Source organism: Phodopus roborovskii, unplaced genomic scaffold, assembly GCF_943737965.1.
Source record: "Phodopus roborovskii unplaced genomic scaffold, PHOROB, whole genome shotgun sequence".
NCBI classification, from domain to species: Eukaryota; Metazoa; Chordata; class Mammalia; order Rodentia; family Cricetidae; genus Phodopus; species Phodopus roborovskii.
The window spans coordinates 3,684,398-3,708,568 of record NW_026126576.1 but is presented as its reverse complement, the minus strand read 5'-3'; the positions used below and the strand labels follow the sequence as shown (position 1 = coordinate 3,708,568).

General features: G+C 42.9%; 1 protein-coding gene across 2 annotated transcripts; it reads left to right on the top strand.

Annotated features, from left to right (window-relative positions):
* The first annotated feature begins 953 nt into the window (after nt 1-953).
* Nucleotides 954-16,179, top strand: Prok2 (prokineticin 2). Of its 2 annotated transcripts, XM_051203485.1 has the most exons (4): nt 954-1,339; nt 4,688-4,813; nt 12,716-12,778; nt 15,043-16,179. In XM_051203485.1, exons 1-4 carry the CDS (start codon nt 1,247-1,249, stop codon nt 15,145-15,147), a joined length of 387 nt encoding a protein of 128 aa, XP_051059442.1. In that variant the 5' UTR covers nt 954-1,246; the 3' UTR covers nt 15,148-16,179. The 2 variants fall into 2 exon arrangements, with proteins under 2 accessions (XP_051059442.1, XP_051059443.1); XM_051203486.1 differs by lacking the exon at nt 12,716-12,778 and having other exon boundaries at nt 965-1,339.
* Nucleotides 16,180-24,171: the final 7,992 nt, after the last annotated feature.

Here is a 24,171-nt window from a genome sequence, read left to right as displayed (position 1 = left end):
ATGGGAAAGTCTGAGGTCCCAAATTTTCTAGGAGGGAGGTAGACTCTCCCAAACCTCAGAATAAGTTTTTTTTTTTTTTTTTTTTTTTTTTTTGATAGGGTTTCTCTGTCCTGGAACTTGCTTTGCAGACCAGGCTGGCCTTGAACCCATAGAGAGCCGCCTGCCTCTACCTCCTGAGTAATAGGTGGTATGCCACCACCACCCAGCTAGAACAAGTCAATTTGATCATCCTTATAGAAACAAATAAAATGAGATTATTGGAGCCACGCTAGGGACACAGAGAGTGCAAAGTTGTCTCTTGTCTCAGGGACAAGAGTCCAGCGGACACACAATAGTTACTGACCTGAACCAAGGCATCCTGTATAAGACCTGAAGTTTCCTGGGTTGGAGAAGAGAACTGGGAGAAATCTGCCTTCCCAGGGCCTCAGGCTGGCAGAACAAGCTGGGAGTTTTCTCTTTCCCCTTGGCAGCATCCTGTTCTGTTTGAAGCTGGCTGGAGGCTGAATAGGAGAGGGAATGCATGCACGTGAGGGAAATCAGGGCGGAGAGGGTCAGGAACAGATGTGGGCACCAGGGGAAGTCATTTCCAAAACGTAAATGAGGCTCCCCCAGCTAGAGGGGCAGCCGGAGTTTGCAAGGGATGTGAGATTAAGGTGTGCGTGGTGCTTTCTTCCCCCACCCTACCAAACACGCCTCCGCTGCCTTTGTTTGTTTGTTTGTTGTCTTTTCTAAGTTGTGCCACTGCAGGACAGAGCCAGTAGCAGTACCTGGCACGCATGGATGGAACGCTCACTGTAGACATGCTGAACAGATGTGTACAAATACAGGGCAGTTGTGTCCGACGCGCCCGGCACGTCGTGGGCACCCTCTGCACATCTGTATAGCAAATGACGTGCCTCAGAGTATGGGGGCTGAACACGTGGAGCTCTGGAAAGCAGGACAGCGAAGGAGGCGGCTTTCTGAAACTACAAAAGCAACAGGAAGGCTGTCTAGGGCTGCGGCGCCCCGCGGGGGGCTCTGCCCGCGTGGCGCCTGTGCGCATGGGGCGCGGGGGCACGTGCGCGTATGCGCGTGGGGCGCGGGGTGTGTGCCCGCGCCGTGCCCCCCGCGTGCTGCCGGGCGTGAGTCACCGCGGGGCTCGCCTTTATAACTGCCGTCAGGCTCGCGGCTCGGCAGAGCAACCCGGCCACGAGTCCCCAACGTCCCTGATCGCGTGTCCCAACCGCCGCCGTGTCCCCGGGGCACCATGGGGGGCCCGCGCTGTGCCCCGCTACTGCTACTCCTGCTGCTGCCGCCCTTGTTCACGCCGCCCGCCGGGGATGCTGCGGTCATCACCGGGGTAAGCTGTCTGCGCACCTGTCGCGACCAGATCGCAGGCACAGGGACAACAGGCCCGGGGTGCATAGGCACTGGGAAGGGTGTGCCCGCTGTGACATTCTCCTGGATCGCCCTTTGGCCACTTGGGAACCTGTCCTGCTCCCAAGACAGGGAACAGCCGGGCACACTGTGGAATTAACTGCCTCAGCAGAGCCTTCCCCACCTCTCCCTCCCGCGCTCCTTGGGTTTGATCTGCTGTTCTATTTAGTAGCTGAAAGAAGTTTCTTCCCTGGTGAGAAAGATCTTTTCCAGAGGCTGGAAACCCTCACCCCCAAATCTGACCGCCCTTCCTTAAATTGCAAAAGAGCAAGCACAGCATACACCTTAAATTCCACAGCTCCTGCCCTATGAAGTGCCTTGGGTCGTGGCCATGTGTGAGCTTTGTTGAACAACTGTGGCCTCTTCTCATCGGGTTCTGGGGCAGCTGCTCTTTATTTTTATGTTATTCTTTTCACCCCTCCCTTCTTCGTCGTGAAGTTCTCCTTACATAAATTGTCAAGTTTGACTCCTGATACCTCACTCCTAGGGCTCAGCGATGGAGCAGGCTGTCACTAGATTTTTTTTTTTTTTTAACTCAAAGAGAACGTCTTCATCACATTTAGAAATAGCCCATTCCTTCAACTCTCTCAACTTCTGAATTTTCATTTTGTCTATCTGAAGAATGAGTTCACGGCACAGCATTTCTGAAGTCTGTCTTACTAGCCCAGCAGAACCTTGGCTGTTGTCATTTTACTCATCAAAGAAAAAAAAAGTTGCTGGCATATTTATTTATTTTAATCACTTTTAATATCTAAGAGCACATTATTGGATTTTAATATAGATATGTTTGGAACGATGACATGCAGGTTATAAAATAGCATGTCATTTCAAAGAAGGGTCATCGTGGTGAATAACTGAAGACTGAAGATTTATGTTCTCTGTGTCTCTTAGCACACAGATTGCATTCGAAAAGCTCTGGGGTCATGACAGCATTGAGTTATGTCCCATAGATATTTGATTTTATGCCTTGTGGTTTTTATTAGAGCAGAGATTCTTAGAACCACTTATATAGCTTCATCAGTAGCCAGTTGGTGTGCCTGAACAAAAGTTTCTACAGTGTCTTTGTAACACATGCGAATGGAAACATGATTGGGTGGGTTTTTTTACTCCTTCCCCTGCTGGTTCCTTCTAAGTGTTTCCTAATCCTCTAAGCCCCAAGGTTCCTGGGCAGTGCAAGTGTCGTTTTGTTCCACTCACAGGAGGACACTGTTTTCATGGCTCTGCAATGGGTTAAGAAGAATAAAGGGTACCAGGAAACAGCTGTCTAATTAAAAAGATATAAACTTATGCAATTCTCTGTAAATTTCCAACAACTGAAGCTTTTTGTTATGAAATGAAATTTTATCTCATTTCGAGTTTACATGCTGGTGGGATTCAGGGGGGTGGTGATACGGTCATGTAGACTCTTGTTTTTTGTTGTTAATTTATTGTTATGAAAAGAGTATTGGAAAAATGTTTCTCTAAGCAACATGGCAATAAAGCATAGTTAGGTCCCCTTGACAGAAACCATCTGGGTTCAAATGAAAAAGTTAGTGATATATCTGAATATAGTGTGTACAGGGTGATCAGCATCTAAGTAATTGATGGAATTTTAAAAGATTGCATCTGACATTTTTTTTTTTTTTTTTATGGACTTAGAAAAAGAGCTGCTGGGGCTTCGGAAGTTAGAGTTTTGTAAATCTGTTAAAACACTGGTGGAAATACCCACCTTAAGTTTTCATTACACACACTCACACACATACACACACACATGCACACACACACACACACACAGACACACACAGATATGCACATATGTGCACAGTCTTTGAACTTGATATCTTCATATAGATATATTAAAACCATATTGTAGAAGATTGTTGACCTAGCAATTTAAGGACTATGATGGTCATGTTTGCATGATTTCTAGTGTCCAGACAAAAATTAAAAGATGGGAATGTTTAAACAGCATCTATAAAAAATGGAAAGCCACCCAAAAAGTTGTGTTTTGAAGCGACTACTTATTTTGAACAACAAATTACTAGACATTGCTAAAACAAAGCATCCCTTTTGTTGCTGTTGGCTCTAAGAAAGAGACAATTCTTAAGATACATTTTCTTGCAAATATATTTTGGCTTCATTTATCTACCACCTCACGGGCAAGTCCTTCACATTGATCCTTTGACTGTATATACTTATAGTTTGTGTGTATGGTGTGTACTTTGAGTAATTACTGCTGGCAAGTGCATCTGTACAGCCCTGTGCCTGTCCTCACTTGCTAGCCCTTTGTGGCTAATTCGACTGAGTTTCTAATGTACACATCTGTGGATCCAAAGCCAGTCAGTTCCTTTCTGCATGCCATTCACAGGAAAGATTAGTGAGATGGGGCAAAGTCTTGGTCTGTACCTTCTTACCCTTGGAGAGTTCTTATTTTGAAAGAGGAAATGGTGGAAACCGGGGTACCCATGCAAGAAATATCCAGTCTCACAAAGCACAGGGTAAATGTCCAAAAGGAAAAATGAGCACCTTTAATGTCACATTAGTGCCTTCACAGGTCTGCAGTGGTTTGTGCCAGATTTAGAGACACTCTCCATCTTTTTAAAAAACTAGACCCTATATATTCAGCAGGTTAACAGTCATAAAATCTTGTACTTTGGTTTGTGTTGCTCTGAAAGGCAGGGCTAGCATAAACTTACTCTTCAAGTTCAGCCATAAAGCACTAGAAGAGGGCCCAAGTATTGTTCCCCCTCCCATCCTTCTTCCTTCTTAATCCTGGGTTTCATCATATAGGAGCTCTTTAGTCCATGGAAACATTCTGATCAGTGTTGATTTTGGTGCATACGAACAAATGAAGCTTATGATTCTATTTTATTTTTTTTAAATCACTGCATTAGGCTACTTTTATGTGTTTTCAGGTACACATGTTGGGTGAGGTATAGACATGTGTGTGAAAAACAGATGTTAAACACAGATGTTGTCCTAAGGTGCTATCCGTCTTATTTTTTGAAACATGGTTTCTCACATGGCTTAGAATGCACCAGTTGGATTAGACTGGTTGGCCACCAAGCCCCAAGGATTGACCTGAGCTAGGTAGGTTTGCAATCACAAGACACCATGTCTGGCTTTTCTTGTGGTTTCTGAGGATTGAACTCATGTCTTGGTGTTTGTGTGACAATTACTTTATTGACTGGACATTTGGATATAAAAGAGGATCTTCCCTGCTAATTTTAGAGTTCCCCAGACTGAGCCTTTCCCACTATCTGTAGTTATCTGTTGGTTTATTTCGTTTCAGGCTTGCGACAAGGACTCACAATGTGGAGGAGGCATGTGCTGCGCTGTCAGTATCTGGGTTAAGAGCATAAGGATCTGCACACCCATGGGCCAAGTGGGAGACAGCTGCCACCCTCTGACTCGGAAAGTTAGTGTCTGCACTGGGACTTCTGGTATACCTTCCTGCTGAGCATGGCCTATATGATGGAAGACTTGGGTATTCACTTGAAATTGGAAGTCAAAGGGCAGTGTACATGGGGGAGGCATCCATCTCTCCCTTTTCTTCCCTTCCATCCCAGTCATCATTTCTATACCATTGCTCTCCTGACATTAAAAATAACCATTAACATAAGCCCTAACATGTGGGTGTACTTAGATTTATAATGGACAAAGTAGATATTTTACTGGAACATGCTTTGTAAAATCAAAGTAAAAAGTCCTGGAAAAGACTCCATGCTTAACCAGCTGATGGAGAAGGAGTCAGTCAAGTTTGTGGCTTTTGTCATTGTGTTTTGTTTTCAGACAATCACCAATAACTAACTAACTTACTATTGTATCTTAAATGTTCCATTTTGGTGTTTTTTGGGTTTCTCTGTGTGTAACAGTCTTGACTGTCCTGGGACTCACTTTGTAGATCAGGCTGGCCTTGAACTCACAGAGATCTGCCTGCCTCTGCCTCCCAAGTATTGGGATTAAAGGTGTGAGCCACCATCACCTGTCTATTTAGTTGGTTTTTGTTTGTTTTTGAGACAGCTTCTCATATGGTCTAGGTTGGCCTTGACCTCCTAATTCTACTCTCTCCCACAAAGTAAGGAGCTTAAAGGCATGTTCCATGGTGCCCAGCTAAAGTTTTGTATTCTATACCTGTGAGATATGATTTTCATAACTTTGGAGATTTGTGACATTTAATTTTTCTAACATGATTGCAGAGCATCTCATTGTCTTGGTAACCTAGAGAACTTTGAAAAAGGTATAGACCCTGTAAGGCAAGGCCACAGGCCTCTGGGACTGGCCTTAGAGGCGGTGTCCCTAGGAACTGCAGATTCTCCAGCTAGAGGGCCAATGGGTTCCTATTACATCAGGATGGAAGGTGACCAGATGATGTGTAGAACTGTACCCCTGGCCTTCACATGAAAAAAAAAATGTAAACACGGTGTAGTGTTAGTGTCAGGCAAGTGTTCCAGGTTGATAAGTGGCAGCCCCTTCCTAATATGTCTTCATCCTCATTGTTCCCATCAGGCATTTGATCCAGAGGTAATGGTCCAGGGATGGTGGCTCCTTAAAACTTCTTTTTCAAATCAAATAATTCTTTTTTCCCCCATTTGACTTTGGGTTTGAAGCTATTATACATTCGGCCCACATTCCAGATGATTCCAACTGTCCCAGATAACACTCCATATTTTCCCCCACTCAGGGTGAACATAAGGAGATGAACTTTGGTAGCCTGTTCATGAGGTGCAGCTCAGTGAGGGGACCCTAGAGTTGGGTTTGCTGTAGAGCCTGTATGAAGGCTGAAGTCAAGGCCAGCTGTGCTGTGGTTGACTGCCTTGTGAAATGTTTCCTGTTGCCATTTCCTGAGCCATTCTTCCTGTGGTTTGACCATGCAAGATCTCACTGTCGTTTTTTTGTTTTTTGTGTTTTTCATGACACACACCTTTTATTCCTGGACATTCTAAGATACCAAGGGCTTTACTGTCATTCACCTGTCTACACACCAGGCTTCCCAGGAGCAGGCAAGACTGGCTCAGCTTCTTTTGGTACTGAATCCAGTTTCTTCCTTATGCCTAGCAAGTCCTCTCTTGTGCACTGATACCATTGAACCTGAGCTTCCAGTTGTCTTCCTGCTCTGAGAAGCCTGTATAGAGCATACCTACAAAAATTAAAAAAAAAAAATGGCCTTTTGGTGTTAACAGTAAATACTCTCATGGGCCAGATGTATGAGCCATCCAGTCAATATAAACTGCTGTGTATATTGCTCTTACCCAATACTTCACACACACATTTTATATTTCCCATGCACTCTATACATTAAGCCCACCATTAAGGTCATACATACAGCCTGCATATATATATATATATATATATATATATATATATATATATATATATATAAAGCCCTCTGTCTTTCTGACATCTCCTTGCCTGTGTGGTCTTGGTTACTCCATTCCTCTACCCAAGTGAAATCACTTGTGGTCATTTGAGCATTTTTCTATATCTGAAAACCAAATGACAGGGATAAGATGCCCACCAGGATAAGCATTAATAGTCCAGGTTTGTAATTTGTTCCATGTGTGTTATATGTGTACATGCATGTGTGCACATGCTTTTGTGTTTGCCTATAGATGGCAGACATTGATGCTGGGTGCCTTCCTCACTCAGTGCCTGGCTTTTTACACAAGTGCAGAGGATCTGAACTCAGGTCCTTGTGCTCACTTGGCACGCAGCTTATAGTCTGAGCCATCTCTCCAGATCCTTCCATCTACTTTTTTTCTTTGTAAAGAAAACATTAACAGGGTAGCAGTAACGCACACCTTTAACACTAGTGCTCAGGAGGCAGAGGCATAGGGATTTCTGAGTTCAAGGCCAACCTGGTCTACTAGGTCTACTAGGACAGCCAAGGCCACACAAAGAAACCCTGTCTCAAAACAAACAAACAAACAAAAAAAACCAAACAAAAAAATTCAAAATCCAAGAAACAAAAGAAGAAAGCATTTAATTGGGCTTACAGTTTCAGAGGGTTAGAGTCCATGATTGCAGAGCAAAGGCATGGCTACAGGAACAGTTGAGAGCTCAGTACTCAAACCACAATCAGAAGGCATCCATCACCCAGGGAATAGTGTTTTGAAACCTCAAGTCCATCGCCAGTGACACATGTCCTCCAACAAAGGCACATTTCCTAATCCTCCCAAACAGGAGACCAAATACTCAAATGCTTGAACCTATAGGGGCTGTTCTTATCCAAACCACCACAGACGGCTTCATTCCGTGGGCCAGTCAACAGAATGAAGGCCCTCTGCTTTCCTGAATAGAAAACTGGCCCATAGTTCCAGGTGTCAGGTCTTGCTTTCTCTGCTTCTGAATTTGATGGTTTACTGTATTTCTAGTACTCCTTCTTACTCCTCATTGGCTTATCTCTTTTTCCTAGTGGGATTTATTCATGTTCTTAATGATGACGTGTACTGAATTCTTCCTCTTCTGGGTATAGGATCCCCCCAAGAATCTTTTGTAATTTTGGTTTAGTGGCCATGAGTTCCTTTAATCTATCCTTACCACAGAAGTTGCATACTTATCTTGTGCGAAGGACATCCTTGCTGGATACCACAATCAGTTGGTAGTCATTGTCATTCAGGGTCTGAAATACATCTGCAATACATCTAAATGCCCTCCTGGCATTTAGAGTTCCTTCTGAGAAATCTGCCATTTGTCTAATATATTTGCCTTTAACCATCACTTAACATTTCTTTCTAGCAGATTGCAATATCCTTTCTGTCCTATACTTTTCACAACTTAGCTATGCTATGTCATAGTGACATGCTTCTGTAGTTCAGTGTGTTTAAGGTTCTAAATGCTTTTTGTACCTGGATGTCCATGTCTTTCCCAAAATTTGGGGAGATTTTTTGCTGTCATTTTACTGAGGAGGTTTTTTCCATGCCCCCAGCCTTAGTTCTTCTTCCTCATGTGTGCAGTGATCTGAGTATTTGATTTTTAAGGGTATCCCAATGTCCTTGCATTCTCTCCCTCCTCCCATCCCTCTCCCTCCCTGCTCCCTCTCTCTTCCCCCCTTCACCCCTCTCCCCCTTCCTCTCTCTGTACACACACACACACACACACACACACACACACATTGTTCTTTCTTTCTGACACTAACAATCTAAATGATTTGTCTTCAAGTTCTGTCATTTTTTTCTTCTGCTTGATGGAATGGGTATCTTTTGTGACATCACATGACAGTCTCCTTAGTGGCTTTCTCTTGATAGTGTGTCGTGGGAAGCCTCAGTCCTAGATCCAAGGCATGAAGTCTCTCATCCTTGCAATAGTCTCCAAGGCTAATCTTCCACCATGGTTCCTTCTCACAAGACCCCAAGGAGGCAAAGCTAAAAATAAGAAAGAGGCTAGCTGAGTGCTCAAGTGGGTAGGGCATGGCGGGGCCAGCGCATGGACTCCTTTGCTATTTTTGATATTTAAAAAGCCACAGAGTTTTGTTTCCGTGATCTAACTTGATGTTCATACTTGGTGCAATGCCAGTTCTGAGTCTCGCTTCTCACACAGCCCTGCTTATGCCCCTGCAGTTTGTCTTCATGGCAGGTCAAATAAAGGAACCTATAAATAACTATGGTTTTATAATAAAACCAAGTGATAAACTGACAGAAGAGCTCTAATACAAGATTTCACATCATGTTCACCTTCCCCCATGGAGATGTCTACATGAAATATATTTCTAGAACTCCGATTTTATGGCATTTCATATCCTTTTCTCCTGTCCTGGAAGATTTGAAATGTCATTTTGATGAGCTATTTTCAGGGTCAGCTGTTTGCAGTTGATAATCTTGATGAAGATTAAGTTAATTGTATTCTAGAAAAAATGTAGTGTTTCTAGAATGTTCTCAGCTACATTCTCTCCAAGGCTAGTGAAGAAAAATGTTTTTGTACATATGCCCTGAAGAACATTACGGTACAGTTTTTCATTTCTATTCAAGTTCAGGGGTGGTTTCTTAGTAAAACTGTAAAACTATAGATCCTTTATGGAAAATTCCTTTACTTCAGGTTGGCACAGTCAGTAAGCCCCAAATCTGACTTTTGAATGGATAGAACAGTATTTAAGATGAAGCATGAGCACTAGATGGATATGGGCTGTTTTGAAGTCAGTCCTTTGCTCTGTCTCAAGTGAATCTGTTGACTTGTGAACTTACAGTTGTTGTTAAACTGTTATTCTAAAATTCAGAGGTCTCTACTTTGTATTTGATAATTCAAAGTAGAATAAAACAGTGGGGCTTGACTGCACAATGATATAATCTCAGACTTGGGACCCTGAGGCAGGTGGATCCCAAGTTCAAGGTCAGCATGGGTTAGGGAGTGAGTCCCTAGTAAAAGTATCTCAAGGTTAGAGCAACTACCTAATGTAACCACAGACCTGAATTCAATCCCAATCCCCACCCAAAGCAAAATAAACAACAAAGCAAAGAGCCCAAAACATTGGTTTACCTGGAGAAATCACATTTCATGGGAAACAATAGTTTTAACTGGTATTCATTTTTTTAACACTTTGAGTGACTCATGAAATCATGTCTTTAGAAAACACTGTTATAAAAACACAGTATCTTAATTTCTTATTAATAATTTACATTGTGGTTTTGCTAGATTGTGTTTTCATGATTTAAAAAACAAGAATACTAAGGAGGAGGATTTTTATGCCAGGTTTTCTATTGCATTTGATGAATATAATTAATACTTGAATATTTTTTAGTTTTACTGTTTATTTACTAATTTAAATAGGTGTTCTGATCTCATCATTAAGGTTGTTCCATCTTCTGGTTTGTTTGTTCTGGAGTCGAACACAGAGCTTTGCCCATTCGAAGCAACTGATACAGACCCCCTCCAATCTACTTTGCATGTGTGTCTCTATTATATGTTTGCATAGGTGTGTGTGTGTGTGTGTGTGTGTGTGTGTGTGTTGAGGCCAGGGGCTGATATTATTGTCTTCCTCATTAAGTTTATGCCTCATTTTTTAAGACTGGGCTTTCATTGACCCTGGAGCTCATGGTTTAGTTGGGCTGGCTGGCAGGTGTGTGTTTGTCAGTCTTCCAGCTGTCTGCAGTTCTTCCGCACTGGTATTACAGACACACACTGTGCCTGCCTGGCCTTCATGTGGGTGCTAGGATGAGAACTCAGGTCCTCATGCTTGCTCAGCAAGCACTCAAATGACTGAGCCATTTCCTCAGCCCACCTGCTTTAATATACACATTTTAACAATATCTTCTTCCTCTCCGTTTTCTTTCCTTCTCCCTCTCTCCCCCCTCTCTATTGCTCTTTCATTTTTCTACACTCTCTCCCTTTGTAAACCTCTCCCTCCTGAATTACAGTACAGGTGTGCACTTACCCCCTCCCCCACAGCTACAATTTTATTTTAATTTCACTTTAAAACTTGGCCTGCACATTACCCTTTTATGAAAGAAAAAAAAATAGAATTTGCATCTCACTAAAGAAATTTTTGAGGTATGACTAAACACTGTAAATATAACATGTGTGCTCTTTTCAAAGACTTTAAGTAAGTTTATTTGTTAATGTTGAGCATTGTTGGTAAGACTGACAGATAACTAATGTGACAGTTTAGTAAAAGATGGTTAGAGAGAACATAATGTGTGATTTCCCCGTTCTTCCCACTGTGGATGTCAAGAGTCACTGGTGCAGTGACTCCTTGGCTCATCATCAGAACTGTGGCTGCAAGTTCAAGTTGACAGTGTCACAGGACAGAAACAGAACAGAAGGTGTTCTCAACCTTCACCCTATACCTAGTTTCTCCAGATGGTGGCATCTTGCAAAACTGGAGGACAATTCAGCAACAGGCGATCATGCAGTTAGGATAGGAAGCAATTCCCTCACTACAGAGTCATGTTCCTCTCCCCCTCCTTCAGTGGGTGTGTGTGTTGTGTGTTGTGTGTTACTGGAGACTGAATGCAGGGCCTCATACCTTAGGCAAGCTTCTGCCACGAGTTATATACTCAGCCCCACATTTTCCTTTCATTTTGAGATAGCATCTCATTAAGTGGTCCAAGTGGGCCTTGAACTCAACCATCCTCTTGCCTCAGTCCCTTGTAGGATTTTACAGGTCTGTGCTTCAGTTTTACCTTTTAAAGTACCGCAAGCTGTTTGGAAATGTAGGCTGTAAGAGGTTGGTCTTCCACTAATTGTAAAGCAAGCTACCAGGTTTGGGACTTGTGTTTAGAATGTGGATGGATGTACACACCTCATCACTCTATACATGGATACCTGTTTGCTTTGTTTTGAGGCTTCTGAACCAGAAGTGTTTGGACCCAGGGAAAAGCAGGCAAGTGTCTGCTAAATGAATGGTTTCAGAGTGCTGCTATGAGCTTGGCTGCTTGCAAGGGATGCTTGGAAGGAGAAACGGGGTTGAGTCTTGGTTTGTTTGCATGAGAAAAGGCAAGCATCAGGATGAAGCTCCTTAAAAACAGTCTGGATTGATGTTCCTGCAAAGAGTCTTTCCTTTCTGGTTCATTATTGCATCCTTAAGTACCTAGAATAGGGCCTGGAGATAGTAGGGAGCATATCAACTTGAAACCTTTGCTGGATCCTGTGTATAACCCTGTAATGGGATGATTATTTTGCACTTGCCTGGGACAAGCATGGGTCCTTGAATATTGCTATTGGCTGCCAGTTATGTACATTTTGAATTAGTTCACTATTTACTGAGAGAGCTATCCTGGATGTTTAGGAATTTAGCAACATTTCTATCCCCTACAGACACACACACACACACACACACACACACACACACACACACACACCAATCCCAGCTGTGACAGACACAACTGGCTGGATATTGCTGTATGGACAGAATCATCCCTAGTAATTGAGAGCCACTGGTCCATATTGGACACTAAGGCTTGGCTTGAAGATGTCTTGCAAAATCTCAAGAGTCAGAATGCAAAGATAATGGTAGGCATACCCCACATTGCCTGATTGTCATTGTCTAGGCTGGCCCAGCTATACCCAGCTGTTGGCTGTGTTCTGAGTGGTAGCCATCTTCCCCACCCCCCTCACCTCCGCCATAGCTTAGCAGCCTTGACTCACACAGTGGCAGGACCATTCTGAGTATGCCGTCTGCCTGAACCCTATGGGCAGGGTGGCCGCGTATAGATGCCACGTTTAGCCCCCTGGAAATAACTACTCATTAAAAAGGCAAAAGGCACCAGAGGAGGCCTGGCTGTGTGCCTTGCTCTGCCTGGTGAGCACAGTGCAAGCCCTGCCCTCTGCTGCTTCTCTCTCTTCCCTTTGTGTTTATTGATGCCAATCATCTCCCTGACCCACTCAGAGCCATGTCGCAAATGGAAGGCAGGAAAGAAGAAGGGCGAAGAGAAGAAAAAAGAAAAAGGAGGTAAGAAGAATTGAGGGAGAGTGTGGCCTCACCAAGGCATACACCCAGGTCTCCTGGCTTTTACTTGGTACATGAGCATTGGGTCCACCCTCTCAAGTCGACCCAGGAGTAAGGTTGGAATGGTTCCGCCACTGTCTGAAGACAGCCTTTTGCCTTTTTTTTTTTTTTTTTTTAATCTATAAAAAACTATATCTTGAAAATGTCTGGGTAATTGATGTGGGGTGGCTTCTTTTGATGGGATAGACCAGAAATTAATGACAGCCAATAAAACATTCAAAACTGGAAACAAGGTTCACATTCTCTGTCAACCGCTCTCTCTCTCTCTCTCTCCCCATCTCTCCCTCTTCCCTACCCCAGGTTACTCTCCAATTCATGACACTCCTTTTCAGCATCCTGAGTTCTGCTGTTATAGGACTATGCCACCCAACCAGGCCAGGGTGTTAACTGAACTACAGACCCTGTACCTACTGGATTGGAAGGTTTTCCTGTCTCTCTTTGTTCTAGAACTTTGGGATGCATACATATTTTGAGTGCTAGCTGTCAGTTGACCTGCCTCAATCTAGTGTCACTGGTGGCATGTACAGGAATTGTGGAGTTGCTTTGGTCATGAAGCAGACCATCTCCTCTCATTCAGGCTGAGAGCATCTGGGTACAGCACTTCTTCAAACTGAACTTGCCTTTTCCATGATTTCCCTCTAGACATCCTCAGTAACTTAAGTTTGGTGTGTGTGTGAGTGTGTGTGTGTGTGTGTGTGGGGTGTGTGTGGGGTGTGTGTGTGGGGGGTGTGTGTGAGTGTGTGTGTGTGGTGTGTGTGTGAGTGTGTGTGTGGTGTGTGTGGGGTGTGTGTGTGTGTGAGTGTGTGTGGGGTGTGTGTGTGGTGTCTGTGTGTGTGAGTATATGTGGGGTGTGTGTGGTGTGTGCGTGTGTGTGCGTGTGGGTGAGTGTGGTGTGTGTGTGTGTGTGTGTGTGTGTGTGTGTGTGTGACTGGCTGTGGCTTCATCCATCCTTGTGTATTGAATACATGTGGTCATAGGTAGGCTTTGCCTGTCCTTATGGAGCTTACATAGCAAGACACTATAAAAAGAAATCAAACAAGAGGGGCCACAGAGGTGGTTCATTCAGTAACACGCTTGCGACAGAAGCATGAAGACCTGGGTTCTGTCCCCCAAAACCTCAGCGCAAAAGCCAAGCACAGTGGTGAGCTTCTGTAAAGCCAGCACTGAGGAGGAAAAGGCAAGGAGACCCTGGGGCTCAGTGGCCAACCAGTCCATTGGAATTGACTGGTTCCAGTTTTACTGAGGGACCCTGTCTCAAAATGGGAAAGTGACTGAGGAAGGCAGGCATTCAACATCCACCTCAGCCCTCCACATGAACCTTGCATAAATGTGCATGCACAAGCACATAGATGTGTATATGCACAACACACACACACACACACACACACACACACACACACACACACACACACACACACACCAAAATGAGAAAATACAGAAGGCAAAAAAGACTTTGTATTTCTGGTCCATCTATAGCCAAGCCTTCAGCTCCAGATGCATGAACTTGGGGTGTTCTCTCATCTATGTACTTTAATGTCTCATCTGTAAAACAGGTGTGAGTCTGTATTTGAAATCTTCACATGCTGATGGCAGGGATGGAAAAGATGATGTATATTGTAAAGGGTTGTGTGTTGCCTATTGAACATTTGGTAACACAGATTAGGATCCAAATATCCACAGAATGGCTTCATGGCTTCATTTCTTTTTCTTTCTTTCTTCTTCTTCTTCTTTTTTCTTTTGTCAGAGTTATGCGCAGATGACTCAGTTGGTAAGAGTGCTTGCTCTGTAATCACAAAGACCCTAGATCATATCCCCAGTATGCACATAAAAAGCCAAGCATCAGTGCTCAGTGCCTAGGACCCCAACACTGGGGGTGAGGGGTAGAGATGGGTGTACTCCAGGAACTCACTGGCCTGCCAACCTAGTTGAAACAAGCTTATCTTTAGTAAGAGACCAACCTAGTTGAAACAAACAAGCTTATCTTTAGTAAGAGACCCTGTCCCAAGAAAATGAAACAGCCTGCTCTGGCCTCTGCCTTCATGTGCTTGGAGTTGGACCCACACTCTCAGATGCCCATACCACACAATAATGTACATATCATGCACACTCAGGTACACACCACACATATACATACATATCATGAATTAAATAAACCAAAACAGAGAAATTGAAACATCTGACTTGGTCGGTTCCCTTGTCTCTTTTAGGTTCCATTTTGGGGGCGGAGAATGCATCACACGTGTCCCTGCCTGCCAGGCTTGGCGTGTTTACGAACCTCTTTCAACCGGTTTATCTGTTTGGCCCGGAAGTGATGACTTTGAAGTAGGAAGTTGAAGTGTGAACCTCCGCTGCACAGTGTCTGTCAAGTCTCACTTGTGATTGTGTCAAACAAAGAAAGAAACGCTCTCGCTTCCTCAACTTCCCAAGTAACATTCCGAAGTGACTTTTATTTATTTATTTTTTTGAAGGAGAGTTTTGATTTTTGGATAGATATGTAAAGGGCAAAGCGTTCTGGAATGTCTTCTCATTTTCCTGTTTATGTTTTGGTTTGACATGTTTGGAATGGCAACAACAAGCATTTTAACGAATGGGAGAATAAGAGTAGGTATTTTTTATTGCAGAAACTTTTTTTTTTCCTACTGGGTGCATAGACACTCCCTCACTCTTCAAAGACCGATGGCCCTCAGCTTAGCCTAGTGTTCTAAAGTGGGGTCTCGGCAACCCTGGCTAGCTGGTAGACTCACTGAAGAGGCTCAGTCAGCTAGCTCTATACTTCTTGGGTGGCAAGAAGGTGCATTTTGAACCAGGACACTCCAGACAGCTCACCAGGAGTAGGAAGTTGGGAGTGCTTCTGGAAGTTCCCTGCACCCATCTGGTCCAATGGGTTTCCGGTTTCAGTTCTACTGTCTGAATGGGAGGACAAAATTAATGGGACACTGAAAGTGTGTGGTCCGTCTTTATAGATTTTGTTTAAGCAAAAGACATTTTCTCTCTAATGGAATATTATACTTTCTTTTTCTTTTTTCTTTCTTTCTTTCTTTCTTTTTTTTTTTTTTTTTTTTTTTTTTTTTTTTTTTATCTTCTTGGTGGGGACATTCAAAGAATGCCACTTAAGGAAAAAGCATTGATTTTCATCTGGTGTGACAGAAGTCATCATTTAAAAATTGGTGTTAAGTTATAATTTAAACTTTTATTTGTAACCCAAAGGTCTATTATAATGGATTTCCTGATATCTTGCCATTTGTACTGGTATCAATATTTCTATGTAAAAAATTCTGTATCAGAATAATGACAATACTGTATATCCTTTGATTTATTTTGATATTATATCCTTATTTTTGTCATGGTGGTCAACCGTTTTTATTACAAGCAAATTTCTATATAACCCTCATCCTAAAAGTGGGCAGACACCCCAAAGCTGGTGAAGTTGCCCTAACACTGCATGCATTTTCATTTCACATTCAGGAGAGTTGTGTTTGTGTGAAATTCAAGATAGCACAAAATTGAATAAATAAACCATGTGTACCCATCAAAAAAGGCTTTGGAGAGTGAACGAAAAAGTGACACCCAGAAGTGACTTAGCTGGAATGGAACTGCAGGTTTGCCTGGCAAAACTTGATGGAGTGTGCACGATGCATGGCGTGGCATGGGCTGGGCTCTGGCTATACAGTGGCACCAATGTGCTCTCTCTGGCTTTGAACAACTTACTAAGTTTTGTCAGTCCATATTGTGTCACAAATAAACAACAGCTGAAACCTTAAGTTTAACTGACTACACATTTGCCCACACCCACCCACCACCTGTTCCCCAAAGTAGACAGCAGTTGTCCATTCTGTGGATGTTTGCTCAGCTGGGAGTTACACAGGTACATTGGTTATAATTTATCCCTCAGGCTAACATTGTGGCATAATTGTATGGAAGCTAGGTGTATTAAGTCACCATAGTTTCTCAGTTTTTCATTTACTTTACATTGGAGGAAACATCCTTAGCAAGTCTGTTGAAAACAAAACAATCAACTTGAACAAGGGGAATTACAGGGAAGATGTGGACAGGTCAGCAGTTTGACTAAAGTTATCTTCACATAGCATGCATGACATTTTTCAATAAGTGGCAAAATGTAATTTTAATTTTCACCAAAATTAAAAGCTGCAACTATCCCTCACATAATCTTGCTCTTAAATCCAATTCAAAGAGGGCAGATGGAGTCTCAGGTGCCCGACCAAGAGGACCCAAAAGCACAGAAGGTCAACAGCTGAGCCGGGTACTCATTAGCATCTGCTGTTGCCCAGAGCCTTGTCGTTTGCTCTCTCTCCCTTTGCCAGATATTTCTATTGTGTCTAGAGTAACATACTACTCAGAGATTATTTTGTTAGTTGCCATCAAAACTGACACCTTTAAAATCACTGTTTCACAAACCCTGCAATCCCATTTCTCAGAAGCTTTTGTTTTGTTTTTAAGTATTGCTATTGTGTGTGAGAGAGTGTGTGTGAAGAAGGGGGAGGGGCAGTGTGCCAGGGTTCACCTGTGGTGGTCAGAGACAACTGTGTGAGTTGCTTCTTTCCTTCCACCTTTTGGCATAGGCTCTGGGTCAGGTGGTCAAGTTTGCACGCAAATGCTTTAGTAGGCTGGACCATCTCACCAGCCCTCAAGGTTGTTTAGAACAGTTTTATGAGAAATGTATTAGGTCTATACCCTGGCAACTTTGTCTTTGGCTCCCAGGATGGTCCTGAAACCTTACAAGGTAAGTCAAGGTAGGGATTTCCAGGTGAACAATCAAATACCCAATCTGTCTCTGGTAAGGTTTCAGACCCTGGCCTCTTGTTGTCTTTCTGTTTCCTTGCTCTGGTGCATTGTGGGCAGCAGCTTCAGACTTCTGCAGCTGTGCCTTGCCCTGGCTGATGAACTGTAGAATCTCAGCAAGCTGTGAACCTCCATAAACCCTCCCTCCCTCCCTCAAGTAGCTTGTCAGGTATTTTGTCATTAGAATTTGTCCTGAGAATAATTAACATAGGCCGTCATTTCTAGCCATTTAACTTTGTATTTAAAAAACTTGTTTTTGTTTTACAAAAGGAAAAGTTGGTGCCAAAGCTACCTCTCCCTCGGCTGAAGGCCAATGTTTCAATACGGCTCTTGTTAAGGCCCAATAGAATCAGTCAGTCCAGATACAAAGCAAACACAATCCAGTCATCCTCTTCTCAAGCCTCCTGTTAAAAAAAAAAAAAAAAAAAAAATGTATTTAAGCTAGGTGAACAAAGAAGCAAGGGAGAATTGGAACAGAGAATTGAGACAGAAAGGAGATCTAGAAAGAATTACAACTTAGAAGAAAATTGGAGGGCTGAAGCATAGACTAATAAGGAGCATGGCTTGAACAATACAGGTGAATTTAATTCCATACCCTTCAGATAGAAAACCTTCAGCTCAGCTCAGTTTCACTTCTCTGTGGAGCTTTTCTTTGAACTTTGGGTGTAGCCTTGAGAGCTGGTCTTTCAGGCTACTGATTATTTTATTCTCAAAAAGTAAAAAAAAAAAAAAAAAAAAAAAAAAATTATAAAGTTAGCCCTTTGCAGATTGGAAGAACAGGTCAGGTCAGTTGGTCAAGCCCTTGTGTAAACACAATAACCTGAGTATAGTCTTCAGAAACCACATGAAAAATAGAATGTAACAGCAAATGCTAAGAATCCCAGAGCCAGGGCAGAGGAGACGAGAGTCCTGGGTTCAAACCAAATGCCCTTGGTGTTATTCTTTTGCTATAATTATTGCCTATGAAACACAAACACGAGACTCAGCGCCCACGTGGAGTTTATTGATAGAGGGGAGAGAAGAGGGTAGCAAGAGAGAGAAGAGAGAAGGGGGGAAGAGAGCAAGGGAGAGGAAGAGGAGAGAGAGAGAGAGAGCAAGAGCAAGAGAGAGGCGCGCTTGGCACGCTTGCTTTAAAAGGGGAACTTGGGCATGCGTAACTGAGTCCCCTGGCAGCCAGGTAAAGCTTGATCAGCCAGGTAAGTCATGACATAGAGAGGACTTGGCTGTGAGCATCCTGCCCATCATCGGGGGCGGGGTCAGCAGACTGCTGGTTCCCAATACTTGGTGCTTCCTTGGTTGAGCTTTGGGTTCAGTGAGAGATCCTATCTCAAAAAGTAAGGTAGAGGAACAGCTGAGGAAGATGCCAGATGTCTAACCTTGGCCTCCACACTCAAATGCTCATAGATACGAACATGTTCACACATACATGTGCACAAAGACACATGAGCAGCTATGAAGAGTCAAACCTCAGCAACATCTAAGGAAATAAAACACATTCAGAGTAGTAAAAAGGAAGTGTGGTATAGTTAGATACCCACAGCATGCCACTTGTGAGTTAGTGCTGGAGCAAAGGGACCAGTGACAATCATCACTGAGGAACGATTTAGCCTCTAGGTTGTCCTGCCAATCAGATTTCCACAACTGCTTAAATTCACATGTTTATCTTTCTGATTAAAATACCAGCAATTTATGTGTGGGGTGGGGGTTTCCACTGAAGAAACTCAAGCAAATTCAGAGAAAACTGTTTTACTGAGTTTGGTTTGAGGAGCTGTTTAGAAGTTTCCTGGATTACAGTTCTCTGTAGACAAGATTAATGCTGACATGAGGGTATTTAGCCTGTTCTTTAAGACACGCAACCTAACCAGGAAAACATTTTTATTATAGAAAATGTAAACATAGACATTCTTAAGAGGAGGGGTTGATGAGATGGCCCAGCAGATAAAGGCGCTTGCCATTCTCACAATGGTCTCACAATGTGTGAGCCTAATGGCCTGGGCTCAATCCCTGAGACTGATACAAAGAAAGGAGAAAACAGACTCCACAAAGCTATCCTCTAACCGCCACATGTGTGCCTTTAGTTGGTGTGTGTGTGCGTGCACGCTCATGTGTGTTCAATTGTGCATACATAGAGTAAAAACAAAAATTTTAACTTCTTAGAAATGATGGAAAGAAGCATTACCCATTATCTTATTAATTCCAATAATTTCAGTGTTGACTTTATTCCATCCAAGCCTCTTTCACCCCACCCCTCCTCTCCAATGCCCTAATGCAAAGCAACTTAGTGTCTTCTGGAGAATCTTCTTTTCACTATATGTATTATTCTGTTTTCCATCACTCTAGCAAAATGCCCCTTGTTAGGTTTTCCTCTCTCTCTCTCTCTCTCTCTCTCTCTCTCTCTCTCTCTCTCTCTCTCTGTGTGTGTGTGTGTGTGTGTGTACATGTTCTTGTATGTGTTCATATGGGTGTGTGTGTGTGTAGACAGATGCATTTGCATGTATGAGCATGTATATAGAGACCAGAGGTAACCATCTAACCATCTGCTGGCTTTCCAAGATTACTTTTACTTTTTAAAGATTTATTTTATGTCTAATTACATGTCTGTGTGTATGTCTGTATGTGGATATATAAACTTGTGTCCTGGTACCCATGGAGGCTAGAGGTGTCAGATACCCCTAGAGTTGGAATCAAAGGAGATTTTAGCTACCTGATATGGATGCTATTGATCACTTAGCCATCTCTCCTATCTTTATTTTTGAGACAATCTCTTTCATTGAACCTACCTGTTATTTTGCTAGACTTTCCAGCCAATGAGCTTCAGGGATCTCCCTGCCTTTTCTAACACACACACACACACACACACACACACACAAGTACTGGGGATCCAAACTTAGGTCTTCACACTTGTGTATCAGACACTTCAATGACCCTGGCTAGGTCTTTCTTTCTTTATAAAGAAAATAAAAAATACCTTGGGTTTTGAAGGGTCTGAGGAGTACTTTCTGGCTGCAATTCATCTTAGTAGATCCATGGTGGTGAGAGGGAGCAATCATAGGATTACACATAAAACTTGATGAGGGGAGTTGATAGGAGATGTCATTTTTTAAATATGTTTCTCTTATTGGTTAATGAATAAAGTACTGTTGGCCAATAGGGAAGCAAGATAGGTGGGAAGAGGACACAAGGAGGATTCTGGGAGATGTAAGAGAGAGTTACAATGTGATCTCAGGAAGAGAGGACGCTGGTGTTCTCAGTAAGATAAGACCATGTAGAAATACATATATTAGTAATTATGGCTTAATAAATTAGACAGAGCTAGCCAATAAGAAATGCTAGTGGCCAGCCAATAGTTTCATAATTCTCTCTGTGTTATTTAGGGCTCACTCGGTTGTTGCACCAGGCTGGCGGAAAAGTGCACAGAACAGGGAGTAGCTAGAAAGATCCAAGTTTGCTTTATACACAAAAGCCCCTGTCAGTATATCTTTAATGCCAGCACTTGGGAGGCAAAGACAAGTGGACCTCTGAATTCAAGGCCAGCCTGTGTACAAAGCGAGTTCCAGGACAACCAGAGCTGCACAGAGAAATCCTTTCTCAAAAAAAATCAATAAACAAAAAATTACTGTCTTAGTTAGAGTTGCTATTGCTTTGACAAAACACCATGATGCTTACTGGCTTGTTCATCATGGCTTGCCCAACCTGCTTCCTTAAAGAACCCAGGACCACCAGCCCAGGGATGGAACCACCCACATGGGAAGACCCCCCCACTCACCCACACACCCCCTCCCAGCATCAATTACTAATTAAGAAAATGCCCTACTGGCTTGCCTATATCCCAGTCTTAGAGTCATTTTCTCAATTGAGGTTCCCTTTTTTTCAAATAACTCCTGCTGTGACAAATTGATATAAAACTGGCCAGCACAACCACTTAGACAGCACAAATCAGATTCTCAAGAGACTTTTACCCCCCCCCCCCAGAGCATCTTCCTCAATGGCCCAGTTACTTCCCTATAGACCCTACCACCTAAAGCCTCCACTCCAAACCCTTTTTGCCAAGCATCTAACATTAGGCAACTGTGGGTCAAACCATCCAATCCCATGAAACCTAAACCACTCTCCTCTCCTGTGTCCCTTAGACAAGGCCATGGACCAGAGTGGATTCTTAAACAAGTGCTTTTCAGGGGTTGAGGGTTGGATTTGGAACTGAGTCTCATATGGCCACGATGGCCTTAAAGGTTCTATAATGGATCCTGACCTTGAACTCACCACCCTCTGCTTTTAATCCCCCAACCAAGTGCTGGAACCCCAAAATGCTTCTACCATGCCCAGTCTAAACACTCACTTGAGATAAATTCCTTAAATCCCAAGTTGGAGTACAACATTAAGGAGCCAAATAGTTCAGGCCAAGAGTCTTCACATAAATGAGTATTTGTTCCCGTGTAAAATTTTAGAAGATAGTATTTTGCTTCTCAAACATGTGATACATAGCAAATACGATTTCCAATAGAAAAACTTATTCCCCCTTTGCATGGCAAATATTCTCTATCTTTTTTTCTATCATTTTGTTAAGAGCGGAGAAATCCATCACTAAGAAGAGGAGAACCATAGATTATAGCTGTCCTCTAAGGTTCATTTGTTGCCTTACTCAGGGGATGTTCACAGCTGTCCACATGGAACTGTATGACTTAAATTCTGAGCGAGGAAGGGGGGAGAGAAGATGTAATCTCCCTTCCTTTACTAAAAGGACATTGAGCTTCTTCTCCAGTGGGGAGAAATGACCAGGCAGTGAGGGCCCTGGGAAAGCTGCTCGAGTTGATGTACTGGACAGGCTCTGTGGGGGGGGGGAGTCCTGAAGTACACTCCCTAATCACCTTCTTTCTAATGTGTTATCATTTTTGTTATATTTTAAGCTTCAGTTTGTTACCTTTTAAAATAATGGTGGGGTGCTAGAGATATGGCTCAGTGGTTGAGAATACCCTTCAAGAGGGTTTGGCATCCACATGCACCAGACACACATGTGGCACACAGACAAATGTACAGGCAAAATAACAATACACATAAAGATAAATAAATCTTTACAAATAAGTAAATAAAATAGTGATAGTCAGGTATGGTGGCACATTGCTGTAATCCCAGTACTTGGATGCCGGAAGCTGGTAAATCAGGAATTCAAGATCTTCCTGCTTTAGTGTGAGTTTGACGATACCTCAGGTAGCATGAGACCCTGTCTCAAAACCAAAATTTAAAAATAAAGTTGTTCACTTTGTAGTGCTTATCCTTCAGAGAGCAGGATCGACCCCGCACTGATCTCAGATTGGTTTGGATGTTGGGACTGATGACAGACAAAACCCAAAAAGGATGTGTCCAGATTTTATATGGAGATGTGGTGATAGTCAAACAGGCACACGTTAGCCACGATAAGGACAGGAGATCTTTGCCTTAGATGTGGCCGAGAAGCCAAAGTGGGGCTGCAGGTCCTGTCAGGAGCCAGCTAGCTCAGGAATAGAGCCAAAATGGGGAAAAGAGGACATGGCTTGGGAGTCAGTGTTCACAGGTAAGAAGGAGTCCTCCTTACTCCCCAATGCAGTCTGAGAATGGCATGCATTTCCTTCCCCACCCTTACAGTCTCCATGCCCCAAAGAAGAGCAAGCATGTCATCAGAGATGGAGAAATGTAGGGAGTCTGGTCATGAGCCCATCAGGATGGCAAAGACCCGAAAGACCAGTGAATCTATTCGTTGTCTTGCACCTAGTGTCCAAGGCCAGAAATGCCAAATACCTATAGACTAAGAAATATGGGGGAGGGGGGGAATTACAGCAAAACAACTGTAAATTTTCTGGTGGTGTTTAAGATAATTTAAATCTTTTCTAAGAAGTGGAGGGGGTAAAGAAGAAATAAACTTTAAATATTAAACTTTCAGTGAACAACAGTGGCAAAGGTAATAAGCCATTGACAGCAGACTAATGGCTTTATGTAATTGTGTTCCTTTCAATAGAGACAGGTTATTAAATATATACCTACCACTATTTAATTCTAATATCCTTACAAACCTTATAAAGCAACTTAACAAATTTTTTTTCAAAAATCTTTTGTCAGACCACACATGTCACCGCATTCATAAAAGATTAGAACAATTATGTAAATAGCATTCTAGAAATAGCTCTGGGTATCCCATAATCCCTCAAGATAGATATGCAAATGAAACTGATCGTGACTGTGGGCTCAAAGAACTACAAATGGCCAAATTACACCCTCCATGCCACTTTGCTGAAGGCAGGCCTGTGGTGTTGGCCCTTTCTCTTCCTGCCCAGCATATGGCCACACTTACAGGGAAATAGTCAAGGACTACTGTGGGAAAAGGGGAAACAGAATGTTAAATGAGGAAAAAAAAAATGTCTCATCTTCTGGTGCATTTTAATTTAGGATTTTCCTATCCCCAGGGCTGGGGATAGAACGGAAGCCCCAATCTTGCTACACAAGCCCTTTACCACTGTGGTAAATCCCCAACCTCTGGTGTAGACTTTTTTCTCTCCTCTCCAACT